A 25,558-nucleotide genomic window follows, 5' to 3' on the forward strand; every position below is an offset into this window, starting at 1 on the left:
ACACCTAACCGCTTTTACTTAATTACCAGTTAATAGGTAGGGTCCTGACAAAGCAGGGCCAGCCACACATGAGATCTGATACCCTGAGCTGTGACACGCAGTCCTGGGGTGGAAGATACAGTAATGCAGTTTCACAATTGGAGGGCTTTCCCCAAGACAGGAAGGTGGAATGACTGGTTTTAGAAAATTAGAAAGGTTTTATGTCAGCATAATTCCTTCCACCAATGTCGAGCTGTCCTCAGAACATTTCTTTCTTCATTCAATTAACAATTTGTTTCTGGTATTCTGTAATTCACCTGTTACAAGCAATTACTTTTGAATGATAACCTCTCTAAAGGTCTAAGGATAGTGCAGATGCATTTTAACTGTTATCCAGCATCATAGGTGTGGTTCAAGTAAGAACCAATGAGCCGCAAGTAAGCTTAGATTTTTATCTAGCCAAACTTCCTCATTTTATTGAAAATGAAGTTAGATAACTTACTCAGAGCCTATGATTATACAGCTAGAATAGCAGTACAATTACCTATCCTCTTACAACTAAACTGAAATGCATAGTTTAGTTATTACAAGTGGAGAAGACTAGCAGTATTTCCTGGAGACCCTTTCCTGACATCTACTGTATGGCCCACAAATGTTCCTTCAAACATCCATTTGACTATAATAAAATGGTACACTTTTTAAAACTTCAGGAGAAAATTCATACTTGTTACTGTCCACTGTGAGATGTGCTGTAAGGCTCTAAGGTGCAGCCCAGGCTCCATGAAACTGTGTCCCTGTCCCTCCCTCAGCTCCCACACACCAGCTAGTCCAGCAGCTGACCCCAGTGCCTACAGACAGGGACATGGTGAAGACTTCTGAGTCCTGGAAGCATTGAGCTTCCACCGCATATGAATTAGATGATAACAGAGTGGGCTGCATCTATGCAAAGGTTACACAAGATAGAAGGTTTTCAAACCTATTTAAAATGTGAATGACTTGATTCTTGGATGGTTGCTGCATTACAAAAAAGCATGACATGATTTGCCTCCTAGTCTATTCTCTCCTTTACCACCTGCAATCCTGTCCACTCTCCAATCAGTTGCAAGTGTAAGGCTCACAGCAGGAGCACGCTACTGACGCCGTCCTGGCATGCTTTGGCACTAGGACGTACTGCACCCAGCATACAGGAATGCAATCGTGGATAATCTGTAGCATGATATGTGATCTCTGACAGTCCTTATAATTCTTCTGTTCTCATCTCCTTTTTTTTCCTTTCTATTTCAATTACTTTGAGCAGCATCAAGAAAAAATTACCAATCCACCAAAATGAGTAAGTCCCCCTGTGAAGTCATGAAATGCTAGCTCTACATGATGCCATTTCATGCTTCTGCATCCTAAATTCTGACCATTTTCTCCTCCGGGAAAAATGTCAAGTTTAGGTGTCAAGAGCTCTCATTACTGACTAGTCACCAGAACCTGATTTGGAAAAGCTAACAAAACCTGAGTTTACAGTCTGTCTTTGGAAAGAGCTTATAAAACAAAAGTGACCAGACACTGACAACCCCGCATTGCAAGGCCTGCGTGCGCGCACTGACTCTCACGCTGTTCTCCTTTCACTTGCCCCTCACTCCGTCTCTCCCGGCACCCTCTCCTCCTCTGACGTGGCTGCTGTCTGCCCACAGACTGGCCCACCCTGAAGGCAGCCTTCCGGACCTCGCCATGATGAATCTGACGGCCAGCCTGGACAAGCCGGACTTGAAGTTGGTTGAGCCTGGTGAGGAAACAGCAGAGGGAGGCCCTGAGAAAGCGGAGAAGGGTGAGCTTGAGAGAGACAGCGAGGAGGACGAGGACGAGGAAGAGGAAGAGGAGGGGGAGCCCTCAGGTAACCCGCCCAGGCCAGGAGCTGCTCAGGAGCCGCTGGCTCATAAGCTGCAGGAAATGCTGGTTCACTGTGCGGGGGCATACATTTGACCCAGTCAGTGAAATACAAACTGGGGTGTGTTTCTTTTTTGGGTGCTACCGTTATAACACTTCTGTACCGATTGCTCCAATAATTTCCTTGTAATTCGAACTTTGAAGAAGAGAGCACATGACTGGTTGTCAACTACTGGTCCCCCAGTGGTGATCCTGGCAAGAGACAGTGGGAAGCCTGGGCAGAGACCCTCCCAGTAGAGGAAGAAGCAGGCAGCTGTGTGGAATCTGTGAAAGTTCTAGACCTGACCTTTTCAAATTCTTAGGGAAACCATGCTGAGGCTTTTCCAGGAAACTGATCATTAAGAATATATTTGTAATTCCAAAGTTTCAGGCCATGGGAGCCAGAGGATAAAATGAGCAGTTGGGTAATTACTGTTTCGAGCCAACTCCTCGAGGTGTTTCTGTTGTCACTGTGACTTTCTGCTTTTCCAGCTTCGATTCTTCAGGCATTTCTCCCCTGTTTTTCTTCATAGACTTGAACTGGTGTTTCCGTAGGGCCGGGTGAGAACTGAGTAGCTTTAGTGACCAGGATGGAGAAGATAAAAAGCGGAGAGTGTAATTTATTAAGTCCCATCCCAGGTAGTGTGGGAGGAACCAGCGAGGGCAGTGCAAGGCTAGCTGGAAGGTGGCGCCCTGGGGCTGTGGCGCTAAGATGCTGCCCTTTCCTTTGCGGGTGTTCCGTGCTTTAGAGGAGAAAAGGGGAAAGCAGCATGAGGTAAATTCTTCCGAAAGGCAGCCTCCCTGCGAACTGGGTCCCCTTCACCCACTCATCTCAGGGACTCTAGGAGAGGCCCAGAAATGCCCTTTCCATATCTGAGCAATGTGTGTTCCTCAGTGTGACAGAGAACCAAGCCCCGGGGACCAAGGACTCACGACTAGACTTGGGGTCTGCTACGCTAAGACAGGTTTTAAGCTTTACTAATAGGATCTCACCAAAAATTGGACCACATCTTGTTCTTGCACTCCTGCAGCACCTGTACCTTGTGCTCAGTCATGACCTAAATTTTATACTGTTTTCTGAGTTACTGTAAATAAGCATTTTCCACAATAATGCAACCTTACTGAAACTTGCAGAACCAAGCACAGTAACTGTTACAATCACCCAGGCCATGGGTTGGGAGGATTTAAAAAGACACTCTGGTCTTACCATCTGCCTGGCTCATGAGCTCTGGTCTACACCTGTGGTGATGTGCTGACTCCACCAGACAGACTGGCCAGCACAGTACTTTGACAGAGGCATGACCCCAGGCTGCAGAATGTTACTCCCTAGCACAAGGTGGAAAGAAGAAAATGACTAATTTGATTAGAAATTTTGATTAGAATGAGCCCAACCCCATTTTGGGAACTGAGACTGGGCGGTTCAGACACTTGGAGTCTGCTTTCAGCTGCAACGGGGCACAGGCTCTTCTGCCCGTGGCTGCACGCTGCCTGGCATGCTCTTCTGGGGCAACTGGCAAGCTGTATCCCTTCCGAGTGAAGCCCTGGGAAGGAGGCTGGCACTTACAGCCACATTGTTTTGGCAAGAAAAATGTCATTTAGCTGGAGATCAGTTACTTAACGTTCCCAGAAAATTAGGGAATTATAGCTCAACTTTAAGAGTAAATAAGGTCCAAGCGCTTCACACTAATCTAAAGAAACAATGGATAAAAGTGAACTCGTCCCTCCAAGTCTTGATACATGATGTCTGAGTTGTCACCATGACGTAGAATTCTCACACCACTCCTCCTCCAATTTTGGTACTCTTAGAATGCGTCCTCTACTGTTATTTTGCAGTGTCTCATTCCAATCTGAATGTTGTAAGATATGCTTAAAGTAATGATGCAAAAAGAAGAAACTTTTTTATGCTCTTGGGTGAATTTACTCTCTTGCAGATTTAAGGAACAAATGGCATCTGGTGATTGACCGCCTCACTGTGCTCTTCTTAAAATTCCTGGAGTATTTTCACAAGCTGCAGGTCTTCATGTGGTGGATTTTGGAGTTGCATATCATCAAAATTGTTTCATCTTACATTATCTGGGTTTCTGTGAAAGAGGCAAGTGAACACATGTTGTACCGTCAGGCCCAACAGAACCACAGTGGGTCATCATTTCTCTTCTCCAACTGTCCATGATTTTTTTTAAATGTAATTTTTATTACATCAGAACACCAAGGCTTTTAGATGGGCACACAGAAAACCAAAGGACCGTGGTCCTGAGAGGAGGGGGCAAGGCAGCAGGGCAGAAAGCGCCTCCCGGTTTTGCTCCTAACTGAGTTGGCCTCATCACAGAAGTTACTGATACCCATCCAGCCTTTTGCTGAAATGTGTGAGAACAGGCTGCTCTTCTGCACTCCAAATGGAAATCTATCTCCATAAATTCTCTTTGAGGAAGATAGTAACATTCCAATTTATGTTACCAAGGAGTAAACTCAGGTTCCAAAATGTAATACCATCTTTAGTAGGGCTCACTTTGTTTATTACTGGATTTTTTGAGACAAGTCGTAGTCTTTCAACATTATAACTGCCCTTCTCATCTGGAAAGCGGAGGGTCATTGTTCATCCCACAATTACTTGAAGTTTTCTGAGGAGAAGTTAGCTTTCTTTTAATTTTTTCAACAGTTTTCACATGCTTTTAATTTCCCTGGACGGTTTTTTGAGTTGGTGATAATTCAAAGGGTCTTTAAGTCAGGGACTCTCTAAAAATTAAATCAGGGACCTATTTCCTGTAATTTTTCTAAAAGTGAAACACTAATAATATCTACAATACTATAAACCTAAAATGTTTTACAAGTAGGTAACTAAGGGACCTTAATTTGAGCTCTCCAGTCTAAACTAGAACTTTTTCCCATTTTTGTACAAACCAGCTGAAATGAATAGGTGATCACTGCCAAGTGGGAACAAAAACAGAAACCATTCTCCCTGTGACATTTATGGAAGGAAATGACATATGTTCCATTGTTAAGCAGCTAAGTATATTTGTTAATTAGAACTAAAAGATCATCTAAAATATATACTAATTGAGAACAAAAGCATTTAGGTATTTTAACTCTATAGGTGAACTGACCAATTCAGACAGAATTTGAGGGTCAGAATCATAAAGAGCAATGAAAAAGAACAAGAGAAGACATTTGGCTAAAAATGAGCAAAGATCATTTCTGAATTAGCCAAATCTGGTGTATGGATAACTTCTGATGGCATGAGAAGGCAGAGTTGTGAAGGCATATTAAAATATTTAATGATGGGTGTAGGTATTAAATGAAAGAGAAATTAGTGTGAGCACAGAAAAATCCACCACCTAAGATCCATCCTAGAAAGTTCAGAAAGAGAAAGAAGGAGAGAGCTAAATGTTACCACTTTCTACTAAATCCTAAACAAAAGGCAAATATATTTTACAAAATATCATAATGAGCCTTGAGAGTATCTTGTTAATAGACCAGCCAATAAATGGAGGATCACGGCCTATTCTACTACACTGTAGAAAAATGGCCTTTGGTGGCATGCAGCCAATTCCGTCTCTGTGATTGACACAGTGTGAAGACTTCCAGAATTTTCAGTCCTAATTCCATTTTTCTCACCTATAACTTTAAGACACATCAGAGACTCACGAATCAGAGAAATTCTGCTCCTGCAGAATCCCAGTGCTGTAACATGGTTTAACCCACCCCCGCTCCGAGTATCACCAGAGTTTTCTGTGATGTCATCCCACCCACATGAGGGTTTCCTGTCCCAAAGTGTGAGTTACTGTGTGATCCCTGGATGTCATTGCCGCTGAGGTCTCTGTCCTCTCTGCCCTGACTTTGGTCTCACGCTCACAGCTGATTCTTATAATATCACTGGAGCATCAAGTGATCAGAAAACATGATACATAATCATAAAAACAACTGTATTTCAGACTTCCACTGTCCCTTTAAAATATATCCTACAGGAGAACTTTTTTCCATGTTCCTGAATGCAAAATGCTTTCTGATCATTCTTAGAAAATGGAAAGTCCTACACAGTTACCTTAAATAGCAAACAAACTCTCACTTTATTAATTAAAATTTGTAAGTCACAGAAAAGACTCAGGACTCCAGTGTCTTACCCAGGTCTTCTAGCTGCTTCTTGCTTTCTCACACATACGTCCCCTCACCACCTCCCCTGTTCTAATGAACTCATGTCCCTGAAAGCCTCCTGGGCCGGACCATGGACTGGGGTAGGCATGGAGGGAATGGGCATATTCTGATTTGACATGTGCTGTCGTAAGAGGGCCTCACACTCTGGGATGGAGCTGATTCAATCTACCCTTTCTCTCACGGACCTCCAGCTGCAACTCTGGGTCTGTGGCTGTCACCCAGCCCCTGGTGTCCCAGCATCCACTCCTCCTGGACTCTTTCTGTTGTGTCACCCTTGCATGCAGTCCCCCTGGGCAGTGCTCAGACCAGCTCCTGGTGCTCTCGCCCTCCCGCATCTGGTCCAAGGGCAACACCCTCAGTCTGCTCTGCTAGGGTGGGTGGATCCCAGTGAGCGACTGCCATCCTCTGCCAGCATAGTGTCCTGTTTCTCCTTGCTGGCTGGATTTCTTGGGTGAACTGGACTTCCATGACCAAACTCTTGCCCAGACTCCGAGGTACACATTAAGGTCTCTGAGTGGTCCTGCTTGAAGCTCTTCCCTTGGGACTTTGGCAGGAGGATGTCACATCCCTTCCTCCCCATCCTATTATCCTGAGGGAAGGGGTGCTGACAGCAGCACTTCTCTTCAGAGAAATCCCTTCCCACTCCCTCCTGTCATGTTCACTATCTTGGCCCATTTACATCCTCCTGGAGAGCTTTAAAGATCTCTGACATTCTACATTGTTGGCTAGCACTTCATTTAGAATGTTACACCTTCATCTTTTCTAATTTGGTGCCTCATTACACTTTGGTTTAACATCTTCCTACACTGAGTCCAACTGGGGAAGAGAGACAATATTGACTCTTATTCTTGACCATGGACCAATCCAGTGTGTATGTGTCTGATAATTGTATCTGATTATAACACTTGTATATGTATCTGATAATATAATCACAACTGTGATTTTATAATCATATAATATGTAATCAGATATGTAAGAGCCGATCACCATGCACATCAGTGTAGCTGTGTCGCACAACCCCAAGGGCATCATTCACCTCTGAGCAGAAGCCCCTCAGGCGATGTGCTCTTCTGCTTAGAAAGCTGGACCCATCCCCAGCGGGAGAAACCCATCAGCAGCGACATTTGCTACATTTGTTTGTCATTTGCAGTTTATTAATTTGATTAACAAAAAAAATACCCTTTCTCATATATAGACAATCAGTAAATGGCAAAATGAGAACAAAGTGAACATCCCTGGCTAAATTTTCAGGAGGTGTGGCCACATGTTTTGGATTCAAACCATTCTTATTCAAGGCCACCAGGCAAGGGTGCTTGTTTCCACAAACTTTTGTCATTTCTCCCACAAATATTAACCCTTCCCAGGCCATCATCGCGAGGACCTTAGGAAGAAGAGGGCACAGGACAGAATTTTTTAGGGAAACCTTTCTCTTACATCAGCATCTGTTATTCAGAGCTACACCACTTTGGAAGGACCTAGATTTTAAAAATAAGTTTAACATTGTCTTCTCCTTGTTTTATATGCAGCTCTGTTCCTAATTTCAAGTTTCCTAGAAAACTCTGTGAGATTGTTATTCTTTTGAGAAGGGGGCTGTACTTATTGCTTTTAGAATCCTCAGAAGTCCTATGGCCTGACCAGTTGCAAAAGCTCAATGAATGTTTACTGAAGGAAGGAAGTCAGTAAAACAACTTTGCACACTTGAGATATTTTTTCCAGATGTAAATGGATGTTTTATTATTATTACCTCTTTTACTCTCATAGGCATTCATTTAGCCTTTATGATATATTTACAATAAATTACAATGCATTGAATGCTGTGCTGTGCTAGGGGCTGGGGCAATAGCATGAATGACACGTCTTTTCTCCACTCACAGTCTGATGGTGATGGCTGGTAAATAAAGACAGAGTCACATTTACTGCTGGGTTAACAGTGCCCCAGGAGGTGGTGGGTGCACAGGAAGGGGTCTGTCATGCAGGGAGTGTCACTGTAGAGGTGATCACTGAAGCTGTGGGGGCTCCAAGAGAGGGAGGCTGGGAGCAGGCCAGCACAGGGCCAGGGAACCACGGTTCTCAAAGGGTCCTCTCCCAAGGCAAGTGGGCGTGAGCCTCACAGTTCATGTTCAGATAAAATGATAATTCGTGTAAAAGTGTTTTGTTAGGAAGGCGCTATGGCATAAAATCACTTCCCAAAATTCCTTGATAAGAATCACCTGCTGAATGTTACCTGCATGGATGACCAGCTATTCCCCTAGGAAATCTGATTCATAGATACTGGTTAGGGCCCAGGTTTTTGTTTTTTTTTTTTTATGTACATTCTCTGAGATTCCTACCCATCTCATCAGGGAAATGATGAGACCATCATCAACCACATAAGCCTTGAATGAAGTATCACACACTTCTCTCTGGGTCCCAGTTTTCCTATTTATAAAATGATCAGAAACAAAAACATCCACCTCACAGAAGCTGCCCAGGCTTTCTCTTGATTCTCTATGGCACTGGGTGTAGGTGATCATTTCCTTGTCCTTGAAACTCTCCCTTCTGGTGTTTTCCGACTCATCCCACTTTCTTGGCCCCTCCCGCTTGCTCAGTCACAGGCTCCTTCTCCTCCTACCCTCTTCTCTCTTAGGGCTCTTAGGTTCTAGCACAGCTGCTTCTGTGATTCTGGACTCTCGGCGGGGGATCCCAGGAGCTCCTGTGGCTTGCGTGCTGTCTACCTGCATGAAGTCATAGGTCGGTGTCTTCAGCAGGGTCCTCTCTCTTTGAACTCCAGACTCATGTAGTGGCGACAACTGACGTGACATCACCCTTGAGCACCACTCCCTCTGCACCAGTTCCCTTTTACTGTAACAAACTCCAAACTTCACTGTCATCTTCTCTCCATCCAATAAATATCCCATCAGGCAGCCAGAATAATATTCCCAGAGTATAAATACGACCACATGAGTCCTCACTGGTAAGCTTTCAGCAGCAGTCTCCCGTCTCAGAGTCCCGTGACGTAAGTCCCTCACACCTGGCTCTGGCCCACGTCACCATTTCCTCCTGGATACCCTAGCCTGCCCCCTAAATGGACTCAGCTCCTGCTCTCAGGCTGACCCACTTGCTGCTCCCAGGACGTCCTCCCCATGCTCTGGCTTGCCTAGAAGTCCTCGCCCCCAGAATTCCTCTGCCTGCTTCAGCCCTATTTGTGCCTCAGGCCTCAGTTTAGGTCTGATCCTCTGGGCAATCTTCCCTGACCGTGGATTAGATGAGCAGCGGTGTGCTCCCATGCAACCTGCTCAGCCCAGGCAGGGCATGCCCTTCCTCCTATCGTCTTGGGCTGTGAGGCAGTGTAGTGAACACTACCCCATGTTGTCATGAGTGCAGGATCCAGGCAGGATATGCTAGCTTGAACTTAGTTAGGACTTAATTAAAAGTTGTTTTCTTTTCTTCTTCTCTATTATTCAAAACAGTAAAATTTCCGTGTAAATCGCTGTATTGTTTTTATACTCAATGTCTTAAATACACAGTCAAAGAAATAACACTGAAAAATTCATAGTTGCTTTGATGGAGTTGTTGCCAGCATCCCAAATAGCATCACACTTGCTGATGACTGAGGAGCAGGAGTTCCCTAGCCAGTCAAAATATTTTATGAAAATGTAACATTTATTGTGTTTGGGAGTGCTTCAGATTTCCAGGGCACTTCCAGGAATGATATTTCTTTCATCCTCAGTTAATCCTGCAAGGCAGCTGTTACTACCCTCATATTTCAGCACTTGTTCTCTGCCTTGAACGGTGGCAAGTGGTTAAGTAGAAGGGTAGCAAGTGACAGATTGCAGAATTTGGTGCTCTCCTGGCATCTCCACACTTCTTGTTTTGTAGGTTTGTAAGCAAACAGAAAACCATACCTCTCAGAGCCCAGTGTGCTTAGCACTTGGCACATGTTCAACTTTATCAATTGAGTGCATGCTGTTATTTTCATCTGATAATATTAAATTATCTAAGATATTATTTTAACAATAGCGAGATATTGTTTTAAACACTTAAGAAGAAATGAGTATTTTTCCATGGCTTAATAAGATGGCAGTGCTCTTACCATTCAATGACTAGCAGCCGTGGAGAATTGTTAGGAATGAGTGGCTACCTCACCTAATCAAACACACACGCAACCTAAAACCAGGTTGACATCAATGCCTTCTTTCATGACAACTGTCCCCCACCCCAGATTCTATGTCTGCAGTACCACCACCATTCTCTCAAGGCTCTGGGCCCCAAGCCAGAAACTGGGAGGTATTTCTGACACGTTCCCCCTTATCCCCACCAGCTACACCTCCAAGCAAATCAGTCATCAAATCCAGCTATTTTACTTCCCATCTCAAATCAGTGACTCCTCGCATCTCTGCCCAGTTTGTCACCACTCTCCTGGGCTCTTGTAAAGTCCTGTCAGCTGGTCTCCTGATCTCTGGTCTGACCCCCATTGATGTATCTCCATTCTTCAGTTACACTTACTTAAATAAAATGCAAATCCTTCCTTAAGTATCCCAGTATAAAGCCCTTTAGTGGCTCTCAGTTTTCTGTACAAGGGGTTCCTGTGCCGTAGCATATGTACAAAGGGTCCATCAAAACGTAGCTCTCAGGTGCGTCTGCAGCCAAACTGCTGCCTTTCACTATTTTCAATTCCAGAAGTTCCAGCTGTTTGTGGTCACCTGTTCCTACCATGCTACTTCGTGCTTTTCTGTCTTTGCTCAAACATCCTTTACCTGGAATGTATGTCTCACCTTTCTCTGCCTGGCTGACTATGCATCTCTCAAGGCTCAGCTCAGGCATCATCTCTTCCAGAAAATGCTTCTGCAAGTTCCAGATTGGGCCAACGACCCCTTTTGGTTATTCTCAAAGGAGGCTGTTTGCATCTATAGTTTAGCGGCTGTCACATGATGTTGACGTCCTCTGGTTATGTATCTGTTATGTAAGACATATATCTTGTCCCCCACACTTAGGGCACTGCCTTGTGCATGCTAGCAACTCAATGATGAGACCGTCAGACCGTCATCAACCTTTGCTGTACTGAATAAACCAAGTTGCCACGTTTTGTGGTTGTTTTGCCATGTTATGTATTTTTGTCCCCATTTCTGATTTTATGTTTTCAGGTGTCTCTGTTCAACTATGTATTTTTGATTTCTTGGGCTTTTGCTCTGCCATATGCCAAGCTGCGCCGTCTGGCTTCAAGTGTCTGCACTGTTTGGACGTGTGTGATCATCGTCTGCAAAATGTTGTACCAGCTGCAAACCATTAAGCCTGAGAACTTTTCTGTTAACTGTTCCTTGGTGAGCCTTAAATACAGAACCCTTCTTGAATGTCCTTTAGGGAAGTGATGTGGATAGGGAAACCTACATCCCCAAGCACATTCCACCTGGCTTTTAAAGTTCCCTGAGTCAGGTTGGATGTACCCTGGCCCTTGTCTCTTCTCACACTGACATTTCCCTCTTGAAGTTGTCTTACCCCCATGTACCTTTCCTCAAAGCTAAAGGAGAATAATCTGATTATTCCATGGAACCTTTCTAATCGGTGGAACCATTTTTTACTCCCTTCTCTCTTCTCTGCAGCCAAATGAAAACCAAACGAATATACCCCTCCACCAGCTGAACAAGTCTCTACTATACAGCGCTCCCGTTGACCCCACAGAGTGGGTCGGACTGAGGAAATCCTCCCCTTTGCTCATCTACCTGAGGGTAAAATCTGCACCATGCTCAGTCCAGGCTTCTAGAACCCTTTCCCCGACACCCCTGGTGTCACATTTGATAGTAACCTCATACTCTCCCACGATGTTCAGAATCCCCTTCTAAACAATGACCAAATATCAAAACCACTATTGCATTGTATAAAAAAGAAATCAATTGAGTAATTTGAAATTAACTGAATAAACTATGACAAATATATTCTCAGAAGCATTGTAAAACTACTAAAAGATGGAGGTAGATTGATAATGTCCAAAATGTATTAAGTTAAAAGAAAAAGTAAATTTCAATACCATGCATAGTATGATCTCTTGTAAACAAAAAAACTATTGAGTAAAATAATCAAGTGGTCCAGTGATTATTTATGAGGAGCAGGTATAGTATTGTAAGAAACTTTTCCTGTCTAAATTATGTTTCTGTGTATTTTTAATAAGAGATATAATTATTTTTAAAGGTAATACAAAATTTAAAAACATCTTTGAAAAAGGAATTTTGCAAATAGTTGTAACAAATATAATGAAAACAATACACTTCAGATTTTTCACATTTTTCTTAGGTGGATAATCTGAGCAGTCTCAACATTACACTAAGAATGCACTTAGAAACAAAGCATTTATACTCAACACCTGCAATTTTAAAATGTGCTTAGCATCTCATTTTTCTTTAATTGTGTAGCTTTCAATTTTTTTCCTGTGACAGACATCGTTTATCATAGTACAAATGATATCTATCATAAAGCACTGTTACAGGATAAAATAAACTGATATTTGAAAAGGGCGATTGGAATAGTGTCTGGCACATATGGTTCCATAAATGTCAGCTATTTTCATTATCGTTATTATTATTGTTTTGTCTTCAGCAGCATGCTTCTCAGTCTACTGCACTCACTAGCCAGATTTCCAAATTGCTCAGAAGTTTTCCCTCTAATGCGTATCCTGCTCCTCCACTTCAGACTCTTTCCCAGGTGTCCCTGCCCTGTCTTGCACTTCTAGTTGCAAACAAGGTTGGGCCACCCTCCCAAGGTAACTGGACACTGCTTCCTGGCACAGGTTATATAATTTTTCAGAAGTAAGAATGAGCACCCAGCCTTTTTTCCAGAGATTCTAGATCCTATTAGAGAAATTACTCTTATTTGCATAATGCAGTAATTCCACCTTATTACCACACAATAAAAAGAATGAACATCGAATTCAAGACTATATTTTATAGATGTGGATCTTATAAAATGTCCTTTTAGATATCAAGAATGGAATAAAATGATTTATTATGAGCATTGTTTGAAATTACCAAGTCACAAAGCATTTGGCTTCTCACAACTGTGTTTTCTTGCTTTGTAGAATAATCTCCTGATGCTGGCTATTCTGGCATTTGAGGTTACAATTTACCGCCATCAGGAATACTATCGAGGTCGAAATAACCTGACAGCCCCTGTATCTAAAACCATCTTTCATGACATTACACGACACCATCTAGATGATGGACTTATTAATTGTGCCAAATATTTCATAAATTACTTCTTCTACAAGTTTGGTCTAGAGGTGAGTTTCCTTTGACATGTTTTCTTTCTCTTCTCTGTGAAAATCCCAATAGCTATTTTGGGCCAGTTGGTTGCAGGAGCTATGTGTACATCTCCATGCCACGATTACTGTCTCCTTGGGGTCAGCAGGAGGAGAGTTTCCAGGGGGTCAAACTGACTTAGTTGAAAGTTTTCAAAGACCATGTGTCAGTGCCCCTTACTCCACAGTCCTAACTTGGCCTCTCTGCATGTCTGTAACCTTACAGATATATGGATATCACTTGTCATTTTAACTGGTTTCTTTTTCTTGAAGTATAGTTGTGTATCAAATGTACAACATAGTGATTCACCATTCACCCATATTATCAAGTCCTCACCCCTCAAATGCACTCACTGTCAATCAATGTAGCAAAATGTTATAGAGTCATTAATTGTATTCTCCATGCCATACTACCATCCCTGTGACCTACCTATATTGCGATTGTGAATTATTGTACCCGTCAATCCCCTTTGCCCTCAAACACCCACCCTCCTCAACCTGTAGATCTTCTGTAGATCTTCACTTTGGTAACTACTAGTCTCTTTTCAGTGTCTGTGAGCTGACTGCTATTTTGTTCCTTCTGTTTCTCTGTTTTTATACTCCTCAAATGAGGGAAATCATTTGATATTTCTTTCTCCACCTGGCTTATTTAACTGAGCATAATACCCTCTAGATCCATCCATGTTGTTGTAAATGGCAGGATTTCATTTATTCTTATGGCTGAATAATATTCCATTGTGTATATGTACCACCTCTTCTTTACCTATTCATTTATTGATGGACACTTAGGTTGCTTCCATATCTTGGCTATTGTAAATAGAGCAGCAATAAACAGAGGGGTGCATATGTCTTTTAGAGTCAGGGGTCTTGTTGTCTTCGGGTGAATTCCTGGGAGTAGAATTACTGGGTCAAATAGTATTTCTATTTTTAGTTTTTTGAGAAGCCTCCATATTGCTTTCCACAGTGGTTGCACCAATTTACATTCCCACCACCAGTATAGGAAGGTTCCCCTTTCTCCTCATCCTTGCCCGCATTTGTTATTTCTTGTCTTTTGAATAATGGCCATCCTAACTGGTGTGAGGTGATACCTCATTGTGCTTTCAATTTGCATTTCCCTGATCATTAGCAGTGTTGAGCATCTTTTCATGTGCCTATTGACTATCTGAATTTCTTCTTTGGAGAAGTGTCTATTCAGGCCCTCCACCCATTTTTGAATTGGGTTATTTGGTCTTTTTTGGTGTTGAGGCATGTGAGTTCCTTATGTATTTTGGGTGTTAACCCTTAACAGATAAAGCATTTATGAATATATTCTCTCATACTTGTAGGATGCCTTTTTGCTCTGCTGATGGTCTTTCACTGTACAGAAGCTTTTTAATTTGATATAGTCCCACTCGTTCATTTTTTTATTTTGTTTCCCTTGCCTGAGAAGATGTGTTCAGGAAGAATGCTTATGCTCATGTAGATATTCAAGAGATTTTTGCCTATGTTTTCTTCTAAGAATTTTATGGTTCCATGACTTACATTCATGTCTTTGATCCATTTAGAGTTTACTTTTTGTATGGAGTTAGACAATAATCCAGTTTCATTCCCTTATATGTAGTTTTTCAGTTTTGCCAAAACCAGTTGTTAAATAGGCTGTCTTTTCCCCATTGTATATCCATGGCTCCTTTATCATATTAATCGACCATATGTGTGTGGGTTTATATCTGGGTTCTCCACTCTGTTCCACTGATCTATGGGTCTGTTCTTATGCCAACATCAAATTGTTTTGATTACTGTGGCTTTGTAGTAGAGCTTCAAGTCAGGGAGCAAAATCCTCCCAACTTTGTTCTTCTTTTTCAGATTTCTTTGGCAATTCAGGGTCTTTTGTGGCTCGTATGAATTTCAGATCTATTTGTTCTAGTTTGTTGAAGAATGCTGTTGGTATTTTGATGAGAATTGCATTGACTCTGTAGATTGCTTTAGGCAGGATGGTCATTTTGACAATATTAATTCTTCCTATCCATGAACATGGGATATATTTCTACTTATTGGTGTCCTCTTTAATTTCTCCCATGAGTGCCTTGTAGTTTTCAGGGTATAGGTCTTTTACCCCCTTGTTTAGGTTTATTCCTAAGTATTTTATTCTTTCTGATGCAATGATAAATGGAGTTGCTTTCCTGATTTCTCTTTCTGCTAATTCATTGTTAATATATAGGAATGCAACAGATTTCTGTGTATTAATTTTGTATCCTGCAATTTTGCTGAATTCAGTTATTAGTTCTAATAGTGTTTTGGTGGAGTCTTTAGGGTTTCCTATGTATAGTATCATATTATCTGCAAATAGTGACAGTTTAACTTCTTCCTTACCAGTGTGGATGCCTTTTATCTCTTTGTGTTGTCTGATTGCCATGGCTAGGACCTCCAGTACTATGTTGAATAAACGTGGTGAGAGTGGGCATCCTTATCTTATTCATGATCTTAGAGGAAAGGCTTTCAGCTTTTCACTATTAAGTATAATGTTGGCTGTGGGTTTGTTATATATGGCCTTTATGTTGAGGTATATATCCTCTAAACCCATTTTATTGAGAGTTTTTATCATGAATGGATGTTGAATTTTGTTGAATGCTTTTTCAGCATCTATTGAGATGATCATGTGATTTCTGTCTTTTTTGTTGATGTGATATATGATATTGATTGATTTATAAATATTGTACTATCCTTGCATCCTTGGCATAAATCCCACTTGGTCATGATGGATGATCTTCTTTATGTATTTTTAAGTTCAGTTTGCTAATATTTTGTTGAAGATTTTTACATTTATGCTCATCAGGGATATTCATCTATAGTTTTCTATTTTGTGGTTTCTTTGTCTGGTTTTGGTATTAGAGTGATCCTGGCCTCATAGAATGAATTTGAAAGTATTCCCTCATCTCCTACTTTTTGGAAAACTTTGAGAAGGATAGGTATTGGCTCTTCTTTGATAAAACTCAGCTGTGAAGACATTTGGGCCAGGGATTTTGTTTTTAGGTAGTTTTTAAATTACCAAATCAATTTCATTGCCAATAATTGGTCTGCTCAGATTTTCTGTTTCTTCTTGGATCAGTTTTGAAAGGTTGTATTTATCTAGAAAGTTGTCCATTTCTTCTAGGTTATCCAGTTGTTAGCATGTAATTTTTCATAGTATCTTCTAATAATTCTTTGTATTTCTGTGGTGTCTGTAGTGATTTTTCCTTTCTCATTTCTGATTCTGTTTATGTGTGTACACTCTTTTTTCTTGATCAGTCTGGCTAGAGATTTATTTATTTTGTTTATTTTCTGAAAGAGCTAGCTCCTGGTTCCATTGATTCTATTGTTTTAGTCTTCTCAATTTTATTTATTCTTCTCTGATCTTTATTGTGTCCCTCCTTCTACCGAATTTGGGCTTCATTTATTTTTCTTTTGCTAGTTTCTTTTACTTGTGAGTTTAGACTGTTATTTGGAATTGTTCTTGTTTTTTGAGGTAAGTCTATATTTCTATGTACTTTCTTCTTAGAACTGCCTTTGCCACATCCCCCAGATTTGAGTCTGTTGAGTTATTGTTTACATTCATCTACATATATTGCATGATTTTAATTTGGTCTGTTTTAATTTGGTCATTGATCCAATCATTATTTGGAAGCATATTGTTTAGCTTCCATGTGTCTGCAGGCTCTTTTGTTTTCTTTGTGTAATTTATTTCTAGTTTCATACCATTGTGATCTAAGCTACTTGATACAATTTCAACCTGTTTTAATTTATTGAGGCTCATTTTATGGCCTGGTATGTGATCTATTCTGGAAAACATTCCATGTACACTTGAGAAGCATATGTATCCTCCTTCTTTGGGGTGGAATGTTCTGCAGATATCTGTTAGGTCCATCTATTCTAAAGTATTGTTCAGTGCCTCTGTTTCCTTTCTTATTTTCTGATTGGTTGATCTGTCTATTGGTGTGAATGGTATATTAAAGTCTCCTAAATGAATGTGTTGCAGTATATTCCCCCCTTTAATTCTGTTAGTATTTGTTTTAGATATTTAGGTGCTCCTATATTGGGTGCATAGTTGTTTATAATGGTTATATCCTCTTGTTGGACTGACCACTTTATTATTATGTAATATCCTTTTTTGTCTCTTGTTATTCTCTTTGTTTTGAGATCTATTTTGTCTGATATAAATACTGCTACATGTGCTTTTTTCCCCCTATTATTTGCATGAATTATTTTTTTCCATCCCTTCGCTTTTAGTCCGTGTATGTCTTTGGGTTTGAAGTGAGTTCTCTTGTAAGCATCTTATAGGTGGGTCTGTGTATGTCCTTGGGTCTCAGATGAGTCTCTTGTAGGCAGCATACAGACAGGTCCTTTTTTTAATACATTCAGTGACTCTATGTCTTTTGATTATTGCATTCAGTCCATTTACATTTAAGGTGATTATTGATAGATATGTACTTATTGCCATTGTAGGCTTTAGATTTGTGTTTACCAAAGGTTCAAGAGAAGTTTCCTTACTATCTAACAATCTATCTTAAATTGCTGATTACTCTATTTCAAACACAATCTAGAGGTACTTTTTTACCCCCTTTCTTCTTCTTCTTCTTCTTCTTCGTCGTCGTCGTCGTCGTCCTCCTCCACACTTTATGTATTAGGTGTCAGATTCTGCACTTTTTCTGTATCCTAGACTGACTTTGTGATTAGTTGATTTAATTTCACACTTTCTCAGTGATGAATTGGTCTACTACTTTTACTGTGGGTTTATTTTCACTGTTGACAGCTATTTAGCCTTAGGAAACATTTCCATCTAGAGCAGTGCCTTTAACATATCTTATAGGGCTGGCTTAATGGTGGTGAATTCCTTCAACTTTGTATATCTGAAAACTGTTTAATCCCTATTTCAGATTTAAGTGATCTCATTCCAGATAGAGTATTCTTGGTTGGAGGTCCTTCTGTTTCATGACATTAAATATATCATGCCACTCCCTCTGGCCTGTAAAGTTTCTGCTGAGGTCTGCTGATACCATGATGGGTTTTCCTTTATATGTAATATTTTTTCTCTCTCTGGCTGGTTTCAATACTCTCTCCTTGTCCTTGATCTTTGCCATTTTAATTATTATATATCTTAGTGTTCTCTTCCTAGGGTTCCTTTGCTTAGGGGTTCTCTGTGCATCCATGACCTGAGTGTCTATTTCCCTCCCTAGATTGGGGAAGTTTTCAACAATTATTTCCTCAAAGAGACTTTCTAGCCCTTTGTCTCTCTCTTCTTCTTCTGGTATCCTTATTATGTGAATATTTGTCCATTTGAATTGGTCACACAGCTCTCTTATTATACTTTCATTCTTAGAGATCCTTTTTTCTGTTTTTCAGTTTCATTGTTTTCTTGCTCCTTAATTTCCAGATCATTTATAACTTCTTCATCCTGTAAAAGTCTGCTATTAAATCCCTCCATTGTATTTTTCATTTCAGATGCTGTCTTCTTCAGCTCTCAGTGACTCTTTTGCAGGTTGTCTTTTTGTTGCTGTCCACCCTGAGATCTTGAATATTTTTCTGTAGATCTGTGCACATTCTTGTGACTTTTACTTTGAAGTATTTATCAGGAAGATTGTGATTTCAGTTTCACTCAGACCTCTTTCTGGTGTTGTGACTTGTAGTTTTGTTAGGACCAAATTCCTCTGCCTCTTCATTTTTTCAGTGTTTCCTATGCAATTATAGATTTATGAAGAGCACTCCCTCTAGTGCCCAGAAGCTCAAAACACTTCACTTTCCAGTGTGGGAGCCCCAGCTGTTGGTGTGAAGTGATGGGGTGCCTTTCTGTCTGGCTTGTAGTGATCTGATTTTGGGTGGGCTGTGTGGGCCATCAGCTGGACACTCACACAGGGAGAAGATTCTGGGCAGCACCACTGGAGTTGCTATGGGCAGAGCCACCCTGCACCTGGCCTGAAGCAATGGTGGGGACTGCAGGCATGTGGAACCAGAATCTGCTGGGAGAAAGGGGTTTCTGGGGCTGGCTCCTGCCATACTTCCCCAGCTGGGCTGAAACAAAGCCAAGAAAGCTGAGAGGGTCTCCCTCTGCCTTCCCAGCAGCAATGTCTGCCTCCACTGCCAGGTCAAATGGGCCATCCACAGGCCATGCATGCAGGGAGGAGCCTTGGTGCTGCCCTGCTGGAGCTGCTGTGAATGAAGCCACCCTCTGCCCAGCCTGCAGCAATGGTGGGGGTGCAGGCAAGTGGGACCAGTGTCTACCAGGAGGAAGGAGCTCCCAGGGTTAGCTCCCATAGGCAAATCCTCAACTGGCCCAAAACAGGGCAGAGAAAGCTGGGAGGGTCTCCCTCTGCCTACCCGGCAGTAAAGTCTGCCTCCATTTCCAGGCTAAGTGAGCCAAGTGCAGGCTCTGTGCTGCAGGGAGGAGCCTCAGGGCTGTGTTGCCAGTGAGGGAGATGGAGCGTCTGAGTCTCCCAGCAGAGTTCCCAACCTGCTGGGCCAACAGTGGGTTGGGGTGGTATTATCCACCTGCCCTTTCTCCTGAGCAGAGAGCTCTGTGTAACCAGTGTCCCTCTGGGGCCCCTCCCACTGCTGGGAAGTCTTTCAAACTTCCTGCTTTGCTTTTGCCTCAGGGGGGTTGGTAAAGTGTACTGGTTCTCTACAAGTGGTTGGAATCTCAGCCTCCCCAAATGTTCCACCTGTCTCTGTTGTCCAGCCCCACTAATCACCAGAGCACTATGTAATGTGGCTTTGTGTTCCTGGAGCAGATCTCCAGGGCCAGGTGTTCAGTGGTCCTGGGCTCCTGCTCCCTCCCTGCTCTGTTCCTCTTCCTCCTACCTGTGGGCTGGGGTTGGGGGCAGGCTTGGGTCCCACCAGATTGCAGCTTTGTCACTTTACCCTTTTCTGTGAGACCTTTTCTTCCCCAGGTGTAGGTAGTCTGTTCTTCTTTCTTCAGGTCATTTTCACGTTTAGTTGTATTTGCTGTGTTTTCATGTTCTATGTGATTTGGGGAGGAGGTTTCTGCCTTGCCTTCTTACTCTGCCGTCTTTTTCCCAGAATCCTGGTTTCTTATTAATAATAAAATATTATAAATCTTCTTTCTGTTTTGTGCATTCTGAAAGTGTAACCGTAACCAAAATGAACTGTTTTGACCTGAAATACTTGTGCTGGTACCTGTCCCTTAATAGAGTGAGTGAATGGACAGTGTCATTTCATGATGAGATGAGATCATGGCTGTAGTTCTTGTCATGATTTGAAGGGTTCTTATTAACAGTGATGTAGTTGGTCTTTCCCTTGTAAGTAATTTGTATGGTATTTCTGTCTTCACACTGGAAGATGCTCAGAAGAGACAAGACATGGTGAATACATGTAGACAGACATAACCTCACATGCATCTCTGTGCCTCCTAGACCAGGCTGACAGCTGACACCACTCCCCTTCCCTATAAGTCTGATTTTTTGCCTCTTTTCATCCTTACACAGACCTGTTTCCTAATGTCAGTTAATGTAATCGGTCAGCGAATGGACTTCTATGCCATGATTCATGCTTGCTGGCTGATCGCTGTCTTATATCGACGCAGAAGAAAAGCCATTGCAGAGATTTGGCCCAAGTACTGCTGCTTCTTGGCATGCATCATCACGTTCCAGTATTTCATCTGCATTGGCATGCCCCCTGCCCCTTGCAGAGGTGAGCCTGCCCTTCCTGGGGGCCAGCTGCTCTTAAAATCAGCCCTTACATGGTGGACAGTTGGGAGGAGGGCAAGAAAGAAGTGCGTTTATTCTGCTCTGACCACCTCCTTTCCTGCAGATTACCCATGGAGGTTCAAGGGTGCTAGCTTCAATGACAACATCATCAAATGGCTGTACTTCCCAGACTTCATCGTGCGGCCTAACCCCGTGTTTCTCGTCTGTAAGTGTTGCAGCCATGGGACTGCAGAGCGCTGGTGTTAGGTTTTATATTTGCTAATCCTTCTTCATGCATTAGGCCCTAGGGCCCTTGCTTCCTCACTGCACTACATAATCATGTAAAAGCTTGCCTTCATGCATTAATATCACAAGCCCTATGGCTTCTATTTGCCTTATTACATTTTCAAAATTAATAAATAAACATCAGAACTACATAATCATTTACATAATTTGACCTCCCAATTCACATGGCCAGTCTCCACTCCCTCACACCCACCTCTACACCAACCTGCTAGAAGATAGAGTGAAGAGGCAGGACTTGTATCTTGTGAAGTGGTTGTTTCTGGCTGCCACCACAGACAGACAAATACTAATGATACGATTATGGTAGCTAAGAAGCTGCTATCCACTTTGCAGTTGCTCTAGAATTGGACTGCAGCCCCAAACCCCTCCAGGGACAGGCTGATGATCCAAAGGCTGAAGCAGCCCCACCTAGACAATGGGCAGTGGTGGAGGCAATGGAAAACCCCAGAGTGACTGCACTGCCCACATGCATTCAGATTTAATTTAAAGAATAACAAAACATCTTGGTGTTGGAGGCTGCCTGCCAGTGGCTGGTGTGAGGGCCTGTCAGGGGCAGCTGGCTGCAGGGGATGGACTGGCAGAAGACAGCTCTGTCAGGCTTCTCCTGCTCACAAATCAGCCATTGACTTCACCTACTCCCACCACCATGCATGCTCTGAGACAGGTCTTTGGTTACAAATGCAGGGGAAAGGAGAAAATAAAGAAAGCCAGAAATGTCTGCATCTCCCACATGTAAAAAGATTAAAATGGGAAAGATGCTCAAATGGCCTCCTCAAAATTTTGGTAGGAGATGAACACCATCACATAAGAGAGTTATGAAGGCTAGTAATAGCACCTGATCCTTTGACACCAATGTGCAGATAAGACCAGGACTCTCCACTGGGAGCCCCTGGATGCCTGTGGTTCCTCTTATATCCCCCATGGTGGGGACTTGGCCTCAACATTGGAATCTAGGAAGAATTGTGCCATGGACTTTGGGAACATTACTTACTTAGGAGTTGAAGAGCAGCTCATCCCATGTGGGAACTGTTTCTTTCATTAGTAAACCCAGAAGAGCATTAGGTAGTTAACTGTCTGACCTCTGTCTTGCCAGATGACTTCATGCTGCTTCTGTGTGCCTCCTTACAAAGGCAGATCTTTGAGGATGAAAATAAGGCTGCTGTGCGAATCATGGCAGGGGACAATGTTGAGATTTGCATGAACCTTGATGCAGCCTCCTTCAGCCAGCATAACCCTGTACCAGATTTCATTCACTGCAGGTAAACACAGCTGTGCAGTTTCAAAGCCCCTTCAGTGTGTGCATCTCAGAGTATTCGCCTCCACTTACAGTTCTCTCTGCCACCCTGGGAAGCTGACCAACTGATTGTAACCATTAAGCTAGTAAATGTGGGCAGGGGTGCTCATAGTCTGGAAGCTGAGTCTCTAATTGTAGTCTTGTTTCTGTCTTCATCAGCATGAACCAAGTTTTTTTATTGTGTCCCTCCTCTTCTTCATACACAAACTGTCTTGTGCCATAATACTGATTCCTGCCGCTACAGTAGAGATGGTCATCTTATTTTCTAACTTCGTCTTTATCTCCTGTCCCTCATCATCATCCCCTGCCCCTCCTCTCATCCCATCCCCCTCCTCATTCTCATCCCCAGCTCTTCCTTGTGTCCCTGTCCCCCTTGTCATCCCCCATGTGCAGTGGGCACTGAGGAGGGCTGGGGACTGCAGCCTGTCCTTTGCTGGGCTCTGCTGAGCACTGGCTCCTCCCTGGCCATGCGGGCTTCTGTATGGCATCTTTTCTTCCTCCACCATCCTTCACAGTCTGGTAACAGCTGATTTTGGCAGCCTGTCCCCTCCCAGGAGTTTGTGTTTAAGCCAGACTAAATCTCCTGCTATGCATGCCTTCTGATTTTCTGGGTTTTTCACCCAATGCTCACTCAATGGAGGGCGCTCCCATCTGCCACCCACCTCAATTCTTCCAGCCCTGTAAAGCGTTTAAGGCTCCTCTCAACCACCTGCAGCCAGAGTCTGACAGCCTGTGGGGTCATGTGTACCTCCTGTATCCGGTCTGTGGCTTTGTACTCATTATGGGGACTTTCTGATCCTCACTAGTTAGCATCCACTCTCTAGAACTGCTGGGAGGATCTGGTGAGAGGCTGCACATTTGGGCTCAGAGTGGAGACTGAGGTTTTAGATAAACCAGTGAAACCTTACACACCTGGCCTTTGCTCTGCAGCATTGGCGGCCCATCGTGTTGGCATGGTGGTGTTAATTGTAGACCATACCTTCTCCCCCAGTCTAAGGTGAAGTTTTGCAACTTAGGGCAAAGTGCATGTGTAACTATTCTGTGCTTGTGCCCATTCCCCATCCTTGCAAATGGTTTTTGGCCTACAGTGGAGGCACTCACGTGAATAGCTGGCAGTTCCTGGGTGCTGACTGTGCCAGGCTTTGTTCCACATGCTTCTAATATATGAATACATTTTACCCTAATGACCACCCAAACAGGCACTTGTATTATCCCCATTTTGTAGGTGAGGAAACTGAGCAAGGCTCTGAACCCAATCAATTTAGCTCAAAACCTGAATGCTTAAGCACTTCCATGACTCTTGGCAGCATCAGAGCTTGATGTGTACTCAATAAACCAATGGTGAATTTGCTTTAAGTGATATGCTATGTAGACTGAAAGGTTTTTTGCAAATGAAGCACTGCACTAAACACTAATATAAGGCAGGGCTTCCATATTTGCTCCGCTCTGCTGTGCCGAGACAAGCCAGCCCGGCTCATCCTTTTCCCTTTTGCAAAGAAAGAAAAAGAAGTACTCAAATCTGTAATGAACTTAACAAAAACCCAGATATCATTCAAAAGCTTTTGTGTACCACTGATTTTAAAAGCCATCTTTTTAAAATTGAATTATTTCAAGCTTTTAGATCTGTCTCTCAATTAGGACTGCCAGAAAAGACCCCCTCCAGAGTAACGTGTCAAATACTAGAATAGTGAGCAGGAAGTTAGTGACCACTTTGCTGTCAAAGGCTCGCCCATCCTCCACCCAACTCCATGGGCACATGCTCCACAGCAGCCCTGGAAGGGAGCTCCCAGTGCCATGGCTGCCCAGCCTCATCTGCTCAGGGGTCCCCAAGGCTCCCCTTCAGTGCTGAGTAACTAGTATTTTCCATATTATCCTCACAAGCCTAGTTTTATGCTTTTGAACCTGAAGCAGGTTAAGTGCTCAGGAGTAGAGACCAGGGATCCTGGAGCAGGAATTAACAGTGGGCAAAGAAGGGGAATTTATGGAAATCACACATTTCTCTAATGTTTTTACACACACATACACACACACACTCAAAATGCCAGCAGGCTGATTCCACTGGCTTTAAAGCACACACACCAGAAGGCTCTGTGGCCATTCTGACATTACATCCTAACTGGATCCCTGCCTTGGCCTATGATGGCCCTGAGGCATTTCATTCATTCCCCTTTGGGTATGAAGTCAAGGAAGGCTATAATATACTTAAAAATAATCATAACCACATTTAAGAATGTTGAGTATTTCACTCTGAAAAGAGTAAGCTCTACAGTTTGCTCCTCTGACAGTGAAACTTCAGGGCACAACTCATTCCCTAACGCTGCTGGATACTGTGCTTCCTGTTTTACCAAAAGATTGCCTACTCCTCTTACCAAATAACAACTCATTAATCAAACAACTGACCCAGAATTGGTTCTTCCCAAACCTGGGTGGAGAAACAACCACAGCAAAACAAAGAAACTCCAATCAAGCAAATACAGATGGGACTTGGCCTGCAGCTGCAGCTCCCACCAGGGTCCGGTGGCCTAGGGAGGCTGGAGAGCCTCCAGCCACTGCTGTGTGTTGCATGATGACTGACCCTGAATGCTGCCTCCCTGTCCATCAGGGAGCTCATAGGGAGGAATGGCTCCCAAAATAGGAGTCTTGACTCTACCCAAGGATGTCCAAAGACAGAGTATTGGACAGAGCCTGTGAGTGCCACCGTGGTTGTGTCTGCTTTGTCAGAATTACTTCTCATCTGCAATTTTCATCTTTAGTAAAATTTTTATATCTAACATGCATTTGTTTTAGCTATTAATATCTACTTTGTTAAAGAGATTCCATTTTTTACTGTTCTTTGACTCCAGGGGGCACCTATTTTCAGAATTCCCTTTGCATACAATTGCTCATGCTTCCTATAGAAATAGAAAGAGAGGAATTTTTGAGTACTCAAATAGCAGGAAGAAAATGTTGCTGTTTGTGGGAAATTCAGCCCAAATAAGATGGTGGTGAATGTGCACA

At 42.7% G+C, this 25,558-nt stretch overlaps 1 protein-coding gene across 2 annotated transcripts in view; it reads left to right on the forward strand.

The window, feature by feature from the left end:
- The window catches only part of PIEZO2 (piezo type mechanosensitive ion channel component 2), a 480,163-nt gene that overhangs the window by 372,811 nt on the left and 81,794 nt on the right, over nt 1–25,558 (forward strand). For both annotated transcript variants that reach the window (XM_037001110.2, XM_037001111.2), the window contains exons 18-25: nt 1,662–1,861; nt 3,825–3,985; nt 11,166–11,342; nt 11,622–11,747; nt 13,091–13,291; nt 20,761–20,965; nt 21,086–21,187; nt 22,361–22,526. In XM_037001110.2, the coding sequence (XP_036857005.1) occupies nt 1,662–1,861; nt 3,825–3,985; nt 11,166–11,342; nt 11,622–11,747; nt 13,091–13,291; nt 20,761–20,965; nt 21,086–21,187; nt 22,361–22,526 (1,338 nt within the window). The remainder of the gene's footprint in view (nt 1–1,661; nt 1,862–3,824; nt 3,986–11,165; nt 11,343–11,621; nt 11,748–13,090; nt 13,292–20,760; nt 20,966–21,085; nt 21,188–22,360; nt 22,527–25,558) is intronic.

This window comes from Manis javanica, chromosome 9 (genome assembly GCF_040802235.1).
Source record: "Manis javanica isolate MJ-LG chromosome 9, MJ_LKY, whole genome shotgun sequence".
Classification (NCBI taxonomy): domain Eukaryota; kingdom Metazoa; phylum Chordata; class Mammalia; order Pholidota; family Manidae; genus Manis; species Manis javanica.